Source organism: Fusarium solani (genome assembly GCF_023522795.1).
Source record: "Fusarium solani strain SB1 chromosome Unknown bctg00000008, whole genome shotgun sequence".
Lineage (NCBI taxonomy): Eukaryota > Fungi > Ascomycota > Sordariomycetes > Hypocreales > Nectriaceae > Fusarium > Fusarium solani.
Genome location: NW_027072148.1, coordinates 1,353,216 through 1,363,868, shown reverse-complemented (window position 1 = coordinate 1,363,868; position 10,653 = coordinate 1,353,216). Strand labels below are relative to the sequence as shown.

Here is a 10,653-nt window from a genome sequence, read left to right as displayed (position 1 = left end):
GGGTCCAAGCCGCAGGGGTAATTGCCCGATGAGTTTGCGTCAACAGCAGTCTTCTCAGGCTCTGAGCTGAGGCTTCGTACCCGGAACAGCTTGGTCGCCTGCAGGCACTTAGACACCGCCGTACTCTGTACATGCCCTTCGCTTGTGACTCTGGGCGGACCTGAGACCTCGGCGAAAACTCTGAACGCCTGGATTTCTCACAACAAGTGTGCCATTCCCAGGGCTGTCTGCGCCAGTGACACGTGGAGACAGGTCGGTCTGGATCAATGAATCAGAGCCAGATCCGACTGGAGTCCATTTCTGTCTGATTCCGCAGAGTAGAACCGAACCTGCCAAACCGGATCAGATACAGGACGCACACAATCAGACTTTTCGCTGCTCGGGCGCTAGCAACTTCGCACAACCGTTGAACGATGCCTCTGTTAAGCATAGCCACCCGGGAAGTCAAAAAAGCACGCGACCGGCAATTATTCCAACATTTCCGTTCCGTGTGCACATGGCCGTCATCGTGGCAGGCCATGAATCAGGCCTGAGAAGTCGCCTAGCGTTGGCGAGTTGATGGCCGACTCAGACACTGAACCCGCCTGGCCACGTTGTGCTGCCAGATAAGCAACGACAAGCGTGGCCGTGGCCAGCAAGCTTTTCCACCGCCTGCTGTGCCTGGCGATCAATTCCGCAATCCTCGCTCCAATGCTACCACTCCCACCCCTTGCCTAGAGGCCCGTTGGATCTTAGCGGAAGCCACGGGGAGCTGCCGCCTTGCCAATGAGAAGCCAAATCCGCCTTCCCAAGAAGTTCTCATCCTTGCGATTTGCGATCAGACTCCTGGCTACCGGGGAAGCACCGGGGATGAGGTACGAAAACTTGGTGAGCCGTCCTGTGGGGGCTGCGCGAAAACTCTGTCCGTGCCGAGAATTCTCCCAGAGCTGGTCGCTAGGTCGTCGTGAGGGCCTGGCGCATTGACGATGAGCCCCTAGCAATTGCGAAATCGTGCGGCCGACGAGACGACGCGTTACTACGCGAGGTTGGGTTAGAAAGTCCGGTTCCATGCCTCAGGCGTCCACACTAGAGAGCAGCGGATCCACGCTCGACCATAACGGAGTGGGAACCGTTCCCTCCTTTGGGTGTAAGAGCCGTCTTTCCTCCCTCGCCGTGGTCAGGCCTGTCCGGCACAGTATGAAACTGTCCTGGACGGTGCGCTGGCCGCGTGGCTCTAGCAGCGTTCTCGAATCCTCCACTTTGCCCCCAAAGCCCTCCGTTCTGCAGCCTGCAGGTGGTCCGTCTTGGTCTTGCCGTCATGTTCCTATGTGACAATTGGTTCGCGTAGGCGATGCCCTCATTCAGCCTGACCTTCTCCGCGAGTTGCCTTGTTGTTGACTCGCCGATCACTGCCCTGGGCAGGCTTATGCAAACCCTGCCTTGATTCCGGCCTGGACCTTCTGATTTCTCTTTGACACCTTGTCAATAGCTTACCTGGTGGCCTCATGAAAGCAGACCCGGCTTCAGAGCCGGATAGCCTAGTTTTGCTGGACTGTTTCAGCAAGAAGCTTTTTATTGTAATTGCGAGTCATCATGTGTGCGCGTGGCCCCTCGGGAAGTGGGATGAAGGCCTGGTCAGCTGGGTAGGTAGTCGTCTCTGTGCTTTGGTTGCCAACGAGTCTTCTGCAGGCTGTAGCCGGTTGCCAGCATTCACTTGGGGTGGCAGAACGCCATGCGTTGTAGATCCAGGGATTGATGTCCAGCTTGTCTAGGTAGTCCACTTTGGCTGGTCATCCGAGTGAAAATTTTCATATTGAGCAGCGTCAATTGCCAGCGAGCCAAACCTGTGTGGCAAGAGATAACTCGGAGTTCCATCCAAGAGTCCCACACTTGAAGGACCTGGTTTAGATGCTCGTTGCTTCTGCCCAATTCTTGTGCCTGGTTATTCAGGTACGCTGTGCGTTGGCAGCTGAGTGCCTCCAATGACAGGCGGTTGATGGAGAAAAGCCCGCAGGTTCGGGGGACCGGTAGGCCGGCGGACCTGGCTGTTCGGTCTCTCTTGTGACGGGATGCGCTCTGTCTGATCCGTCACCGAACACGGCTCCACTCCGAGGTCGGTTGCCCACACGCCGTCAGCGGACATGTCTCCCCTTCCATCACCTCCAAGTTCGCAGAACAAGGTTCGCGGCCAAGCAAGTAGTGAGAGCGGGATGAGCAAATTCCCTCAATCCAGGCGAGCAGTCGACAGAAGTTCGTCACACTGGGTGGTCCCAATCGTTACAGTAGTCGAATTGAGAGCGGTTGATTTGGCAACTGGGCGTGATGGTCTTGGCTGGCGTCGACAAGTCCATGTCTACTGCATCGAACTGGGCCTGAAGATGGCAATGGGCTCTCCGGCATCTCCGATAGAAGTGGTGGTCGGCAATCACGATGGTCTCATTCGAAGGCAAACCAGAGTCGACGATCTCCAAGCGTTATCCTTACGTCCGAGGGAGTGACGACCGAAGGGGGGGCGATGGGATTCGACTTGATTCCTTGAGGTACCGCTTGGCAACTGCAGAGGTCAGTTGTCAAAGTCTACGCAGAATTCCGCACCTTGTGAGCGAGAAAGTGTGGGTGAGAGTGAGTTCGAAGCGGGTAGCTTGGAGCCATTCCGATAAGACGCTGGTGACATGATCCTATTATCTCATGATTCTCGTCACTTGACGGTCAAGTTGGATGAAGGAGAGCCAAAGTTGTGATAGATCTCTCTGCTCTTTTGCGAATTTGCTGTAGTGTTGCTGCCTGTTATCGCGTTGTCCGCAACGAGCTGGCACGGAGAAATGTGCCTCGGTACAGGTTCCATGGGTGACGTAGACACTGAAGGGAAAAGAACGGATCGCTTCCAGAAGCAACTGCTTCTCAAAAAGAAGATGTTCTCGGCGATTTTTTTCTGGAGAGGACGATGTTGAGGTTGAAAAGCAGGTTTGGAGGTGGGGTGTGATCGGTCGTCCCGCTCCTACTGCAGAGGAGCTGTCATGGACAACCCTCACGTGACCACCTCAGGGTGAACCTCGCTCCTCGTATTCGTCCTTCGCTCTCGCCCTTCGCTCTCGCCCTTCGCTGTTGGATGTTGATAATCCGACGTTGATGGTTGATTCTGCTTCGTCTGATGTGTTCATCACGGCCTTGCACTTTGGTTGTCTACAGTCCCTAGGTAGATAAGCGATTCCTTATTGTTCCAACTACCCGAGACTCCCCTTGTACGGATTTTCTCGACCAAGTGACTCTCACTCTCAGCCGCGTGTCCCAAAAACTCGAATATTTTGATTTCGGGGCTAATTGGCCTTCCATTTTCTAGTAGACGGGCTTCTTCGGAATTCCCTTGGTCATGGAAGTCACTTATAGAATGTTCGACTGTCCGTGACAGACAAAGCTGACCATTATCGTACTAGACCGACATTTCCTTCCTTCGGAGTCAGCGGTGGTCATTCCTATTACCAAGATTCTCAATCGGCCTCATCGAAGCGAAATCAGATTCTCATAATTCGGAGGCCCCTTATAGAGGCTTGCTTGGAAGCACAGAGGTTATCTGGTATGGTCAACTCGAAACTCCCGATCAAGAGATTCTCGACTTACGATGGACTAAGAAACAAGACAAAGATACTACGATCTCTTTCAACTCGGAGGTAGACGACGGAAAGCATGACGACCAACACGGCCTCGGCCGGCCTAGGAAGCTCCTTTCTCCTATCCCACAAGCATACGCAATCAATCATGAGCCAAGAATAGCACCGAAATGGGGCCATCAACGCCAGAAAGAAGTTGGAACCGCGGGATCGAGGCTCTAGTGTGAACTCTGTCAATATCATACTTCATGTCAGCTCCTTAATTGCTCGCTTCCTTCAGGTACCCGAGCTTAATCAACCTGGTTGCTCAAGAGTTCGGAACATCCCTTTCGCTATTATACGCCAAGTCCGCCATGACATCAGTCTCTATCATTCTTGCCGAAGCTCTCGGTTGGGTTGGGCATGAACCGAGGAGTCATCCGGTTGTATCTAGCAGGGCTCTTCATTATGATGCTCTCACCAACCAAAGGAACCTTGGGTCTAGGCAGATTCTACTTTTTCCACAAGTCTCGCAAGTATCAACCCGGACAGAAAGCTTCACCATCCAGCGTGGAGAACACATGTCAACAAGACTTACTACCAATGTTCACGGCGAGACCTACCATCTCCATCGGGGATCTCCATCAGTTCAATTAGACGATACCAGATAATGCTTTCAAGATTGGTTCAACTCATCGGTCTGGACCTTCTGGAAAAACTACAAGAAGGTCGAGCTCTCTCTGGATTTGACGAGTTCTATCATCACAGCATCACTCATCTCGAGCTGCTTCCGAAGATCCTCAGCGTTTATATACAACACTTGCCACCTTTTCCCTTTAACAAGTCTGAGTTTCCAGGAACAAGATGAGACTCACTCGAGCTATCCCTGCAGCCTTGCTGCTCAAGCGTGCTATGGCTCAGACGCCTGGCCCCGGCCCCGCGTTGGTCACTCCCGTTCCTGACCCTGCTCTCAGGAACCAGAGCAACAACGCAGACCCTCCCGAGCCGGATCCGAACGGAATCATTTCTGTCATTACGGATGACTATCTTGTTTACTGCCCGGTACTTCGAGCCTACCCTCTCACTCACTCAGGGACTCTACTGATGAACGTTTAGGAGCCTACCGAGATCGTTCACAAGAGCGTCACTTACACGGCTGAGACGGCTCCTACCTACGTAACTATCACGAGTTAGTCTACTAAATTTCCTAAACATATTAGAACGGGTCTAACTTTTGAAGACTGCCCCTGCGAAGTTACCTATAGCCATCCTCAGCCCACCTATCCCCCCATCATCAAGAGTTCGGTCCAGGGAAGCGAGACCCAGATAGTCACTCAGTATCCTCCCCCTGAGAAGCCCGTCTACCCTGCTCCTGGAAAGCCTGCGCAGTCTCCCCCTCCTCCAGCCCCTAAAAAGTCAGCTCCTCCAGTTCCTCCTGTGGTGCCGCCGCCTCCGCCTGGAAAGCCAACTCCAGTTCCGGTTCCTCCTCCTGGCAAGCCCGCTCCCCCGCCAGCTCCGGGCCAGACAGTCCCTCCAGTCGCCCCGCCGCCTCCTCCTCCCGCCGAACAACCCGCATCACCCGCTCCCGCTCCTCCGGCTGGACCTACAACTCAGCCTCCAGCCCCGCCTGTTCGTGCTGCGGGTAGCAAGATTACAGGCAGGGCCTTGGGTGCTTTCGTCGTGGCTGGGGTTGCCGCCCTAGCCATCTAAGATGCCAAGCACAAGCAGAGTCTAGGCACGAGGCACATGAAAGATCTACCGCGATTTCCTTCCATAGATACTTTAACGGAATTGGTCTCGGTCGCATTCGAAGCAGCTTTTTGAGACTGGAACAAGAATGGAGCATGCTGACAACACGCTCTGAAACCCAAGCTTGTCATTTGGTCATGGATATCTGGGTATTATGGATAGACGTCGAGATTAACACTCGGAGGATGTAATGTGTGTAGCTATAGTTCTAGATTGGTAATTCCATGTGGTGTTTTTCGATAAATATTCTTCTGCTTCAAGCTCATCCCCTTTCGGTGACCATCCATCTTGACTTCGGAGAACGTTCAAGCCATGTTCAAGCCACATGCGATGCTCGTCGGTCCGATAGCGTCTCTGCTCGGGAACACCGCCTTATAATCTATCTCGATTCACTACCATTCACGTGTGCAGTCTGAAGGTGTAAACCATGTCTACGGGGTCAACCCATATGGGAAATGCTTGATGGATGGATGCTGAGGCAATCACAAACTGTCATGGGGTTCCCCAAACTCAAGCAAGACCTGTATGCCCCCTCAGGCTGACGTTAAGACCATGGCATATCTTCTAGAAATAATATTCGTTCGAAATTCAAAGCCATGCCTACTGTTACAGTTCATAAGCGCATAACCTCATAAACGCCCCTGGCCGGATATCCCCGTCGCAATGCCCGTGCTATCAACTCAACGGATCAAGCATCCCCGACGCCTCCATCCGTGACCGCACCTCTCGCACCAAGGCCTTGGCCTCCTCGACCTCTACACCATCCTGACATAGCTCTCCGGCAAGGCGCTCGGCCGCCGCGTAGTCTCCGGTACGCATCGAGAATTTGGCAAGCCACATCCGGGCTTTGCTAGTCGCTGCTGTGACGCCCGTACCCTCATTGCCCGCGTTCTCGTTGCCCTCAGCGCCATTGTCTGAACCCGGGGGAGAATCATTGTGAATAGCGATGGACTCTGCTGGGTCAACCTCAGCGTTCGCACCGCCATCTTCCTGAGCCACACAGAGTTCCATGTACGACTTGGCTTCTTCCTCTTCACCCAGCTGGTCGTACATGGCAGCAATCTGCAAGAGGATCTCAGGGTCCATATGGCCTGTAGCACTACGGCTACCCAGGAGATCGCCGCTTCCGAAGCTGCTGCCCACGTCATAGTAGGCATCCGCAAGCAAGGCTCGCTTCAAAGCCTTGATACCGTCTCGTTCTCGGCCCATCTTTTGCAGACATGAGCCTACAGCCATCCACATCTTGCCATCCCAAGGACGTAGACCAGCAGCTTTCTTGTAGTACCAAAGTGAGTATGTATGCATTTCCAGCATCTCATATGTCTGACCCAATCCGTACCAGGCCCGATAGTCCCGTCGATTTACGTCAACTGCACGGCGATACGACTCGATAGCCGCATGTGTGTTCTTGAGTTCGACGTATTCGTGGCCCATCAATGTCCATGCTGATAGACATGACCGGTCAAGGGTCAGGGCACGTCGGAAGTATTGAACAGCCTTTTCGTGCATTGAGAGAAGGGAATAGTAGTTGCCAACGACCACGCAGGATTCCGGACGGAACTTGTCTACACTGGAGCATAGATGCGCCAGGAATGCCAGTTTTGGGCGAAGATTTAGAACGTAGAGAATGTTTGAATAGTGGTCAAGGGAATCAAGCCGATGGGGATGGAGCGCCAGCAGTCGAGTAAAGTGCTGTTCAGCAGCCATCAAATCCTTGGCGTGATAGGCAAGCAATGCATTGCAGGTGAGGAGGAAGGATGATGTCGGGAAGATGGAAAGGAGCTGCTCGAGAGAACTGGCGAGTCCGGGTCCTTGCTGGTAAAGCTCCAGGGAGGTGTGCAGGTGGAACATGTAAGACACGATGTTCTGAGGACAATGTCTTGATATTCGATTCAACTGGAGATTTGTTAGTCGATGCGATCACCAACAACCACAAGTGAAACTCACATCCTCGACTCGAGATATTAGCGACGTCATCTCTAGCCAGCAACCCCAGTTCATGGTGTACTTGTGTACGCTTCGGATAAAGAATTCCAAAGCTCTTTCGTCATTCTTTTCCTTGGCGAGCACCATGCCGTATCTACGTAGGGCGGTTAGTAGCCGTCAACATATGGTTACCAGGATCAGCACTCACAGATATTCAAGCCATCCCTGGCTGCCCAACACCTCGTCGTCTTCCGTTGTTCTCTCATCAAACCAAGTTGAAAGATAGCGCCCAACTACGAGAAGCTGCTTATTGGCCACCGTTCCAAGATCCTGAGGGCCCATAACCATCTCAGTGTCCTCCTGCTTGCGCTTCTCCCCCGACATGAACTTGGCGTAGAGGGCAAGGAACAAGCTCTTCTGACTGATCCTGGGAAGAGGTATCGCGGCTGATGAATCGGAAGCCTTCGCCTTTCCCTTGCCAGCTGAAGCATACGCCGGAGAACTGTCCACCCTTGATGCCAGAACGCTAGACAGGAGAGAATCGGGGAGGAAAACGGCGGCGCAGCGGTCGTACTCTCTACAGTCGAATAGGGACTTGGCTAGCAGGTATTTGCTTAGCTCTTTTGCCTCGAGAGCTGCTTCTTCTGGATCGCTGTTGGAAGTGTATATCGGCGAGATGTACTTGGGATCCGCAGGGTCGAGGTGCTCGTCGTCATCGTCGGTCTCGGGAAGCGCGTTAAGTAGTTCGGCGGCCCTGAATTTGTCAACTTGCGCGTCCGGCTATCCATCGGCAGGCAGTATACGCACCATTTTGAAGATTGGTAGAGACACCTCTCTGAGCATTTGACCACGGCGTCCTGGAGAGCAGCCCGCAATTGCGAGACCTCGTGGGCGCTCAGAGCCATCTCGGTCTTGTTTTGAAGGGTTGGTGGGGTAGCTCCTAGTCAGAAGCAAGAGTTGGATTGCGCAGACGCGCTGGGCCTCTGAAGCTCAATCAGCTGATATCTCGAGCTGTGTTACGGCTTCCTGGTCGGTGAGTAAAAAGGAAAGAGCGATATCGGTGGCTGCAAGACGGGTTGTAGTTGTCATGAGGATAGACCTTTGACCGTTATTGGTGATCATATCAACAGTCCAGGCGCGCATCCTAGTCCGTGCCATTTGATGTTGCGCACGGTATGACGCACTGTATCCTCATGGGAGACAACACCCGCTCCAGTTGAAAAGTGTCCAAACCCAACTCCAGTAGCACAAAATCTCAATAATCTTCCCATTCTATAAAGGAAAAGACGTTTCTTCCTTGTACGAGGAGGCTCTTATTCGGGAAATAGTCTGTCAAACCAATGTCGCGGCCACTAAACTCACTTACACCCTCCTTCCACAGTGAATTCTGTATCACGATGGCGCTCAGGAAAGGGGATGAGGGCCAATACTTGAGGCTGACAGTGAGACTGGCATGTTTATTCCCCATATTTCGGGTCATGGTAGCATTTATTCATTCTAGTTTGATAATGGTGGTGATTCATTTGACAAAAAGGAGGCCATGAGAGGCGAGAAGCCGGATTATATCAACTCGAGCTGGCACGGTTGCAGCTCGAACCATAGAAAACTGCCGACTAACTCTGACCTGTTTATCAGATGATTATTGACGAAATATTACGGGTTTCGCCAGCTCAAAGGATCTCCTCATACTTCCTTAGTTGTAACCAGCTGCATACGGCATCGCCCATCGGCTACCCCGAAGGCCACACCAGGCCTGCGCGAAACTCTGAAGGGTTCCACCTTTTGAGGAGGTATCATGACCTACAGCGGACCCGTCAGGGTATTTCCATGTCTCTTCTGCTGGACACCGGAAGTCAAGTGCCCCAACTATGTGTTCCTCAACAAGAGTGCCTGCGTCGACTGCCAGGTAAGGGAACACCTTGACAGCCAACCTCTTCAACGCACTCAGTTCTGACCGCTTCTTATTCCAGAGGCTTGGGAGGCAGCATGGAGGGAACGAGCTGATTGCGACAGACGTCCACGAGACCTTTGTGCGATACCTGCTCGATAAGTACTCGGAAGGGGGGCGGACACTGTGCTGGCAGGGTTGTCTGGTTGAAGCATACATCAACTCTATAGGCTCGAGGGCGAGTCCTTGCATGTGGCAATAGCGCCGTTATCTTTCAGATCCGGGGTTTTAGTGAATAGCGTTTGAGTTCCCAAGCTCCGCAGCACAGTCTGGTTGAGTCATGGCCGGCTTCTTCCATCCATCCTCGACGGGCACCTTTGTAGGCAATGCCGGTAGTGTCAGGGGAACCGAGTCAGTTGGTTGTCATTCACTGTTAGCCCGTCGGATGTTCTGATAAGTCGGGTATTTCTCCGTGGTGGACGCTGATTCTGTATACCGTCACATAAACTCGTCCGTCTAGCACTTGACACTTTTTACAACGAGCGAATTGGACAAAACACACCTCGAGCAACAGACAAGACAGACATGTATCACAGCATCCAGATGGCCGTGAGCGCCCTAGACGTCTCACAGAGAGCGCGTCAGTTGCGACCTCGCACAACCCGGTCCGGCACGTGCGGTACGAATCACCACCACGGTGTCGAGTTCCCTCACCGAGCGAGGAGTGGTATAAGAGAGGGCCAGCAAGACATGAGGGCGCGGAGCGAGCCCGACCTCTGGCTGTATAAGAGCTTGGAGAACAGCATCTTGATGAGCGACGCAACAGAACACCACGGCGAGAGAGACGAGAGGCGGGACCAGCCCAAGACGATGAGCTGGCCCTGCAGCCACCATTGGGGGAAATGGGCGTGTAACAGATGGGTCAATACGATGGGAGCCAAGTGTCAGGAATGCAAGGTACGTCAAGATGTTGCCCCTCGTCCTTTCTGCCCGTAGCCGTGATGGTGAACGCAGCGACCAACAGGGGTCACTTCTGACCAATCTAGAACCGCAAGGACATGGACAGTACGCCGACGCATACTCGACTCGCGCATATGTACGATGTGGACGTGCTGGTCGAGGGGTTCCGCAACGCAGGGCTCAACGCGGCGTGCGTCGTCGACATGATGAACGACGGTGCGTCGGAGCGAGCTTTACACGACGCCCTCAAGGTGATTCAGGAGAACGACGTCGCCTGGCATGACCGCGTGGAGCACATTGTCCTACTGGGCATTTTCCGGTGGAAGAGCGCAAAGACGAAAAAGACATAGCTCCAGGCATAGGATAACGACTAGGTTCATGTATATTGGAGCAGGCAGGAAATTGGAGTTTTGGTGTTGGTCGGTCGTTTTGGCGCTTCGAGCCTAGGTAGATAGTCAATTGAACTCTAGTCCAATAGCAAAAGGAACAAACCAATCATTGAAAGTCTCTTTTCATTAAACTTTCAAAAATACTAACAACATCATAAAACTATGCAAGGAATCA

At 53.0% G+C, this 10,653-nt stretch overlaps 3 protein-coding genes across 3 annotated transcripts; 2 read left to right on the top strand and 1 right to left on the bottom strand.

Annotated features, from left to right (window-relative positions):
- Positions 1-4,430: 4,430 nt before the first annotated feature.
- MRS44_012494 (uncharacterized protein) lies at positions 4,431-5,276 on the top strand (the record flags this gene model as incomplete). Its single annotated transcript, XM_046283565.2, has 3 exons — positions 4,431-4,628; positions 4,683-4,755; positions 4,807-5,276. 3 exons carry the CDS (start codon positions 4,431-4,433, stop codon positions 5,274-5,276), a joined length of 741 nt encoding a protein of 246 aa, XP_046133054.2.
- Positions 5,277-5,990: 714 nt separating this feature from the next.
- On the bottom strand, positions 5,991-8,721 carry MRS44_012493 (uncharacterized protein; the record flags this gene model as incomplete). Its single annotated transcript, XM_046269465.2, has 5 exons — positions 5,991-7,211; positions 7,263-7,395; positions 7,450-7,995; positions 8,049-8,181; positions 8,604-8,721. 5 exons carry the CDS (start codon positions 8,719-8,721, stop codon positions 5,991-5,993), a joined length of 2,151 nt encoding a protein of 716 aa, XP_046133055.2.
- A 748-nt stretch (positions 8,722-9,469) lies between these two features.
- On the top strand, positions 9,470-10,439 carry MRS44_012492 (uncharacterized protein; the record flags this gene model as incomplete). Its single annotated transcript, XM_046281133.2, has 3 exons — positions 9,470-9,521; positions 9,650-10,086; positions 10,176-10,439. The coding sequence occupies 3 exons, from the start codon at positions 9,470-9,472 to the stop codon at positions 10,437-10,439; spliced, it is 753 nt and encodes a 250-aa protein (XP_046133057.2).
- Positions 10,440-10,653: the final 214 nt, after the last annotated feature.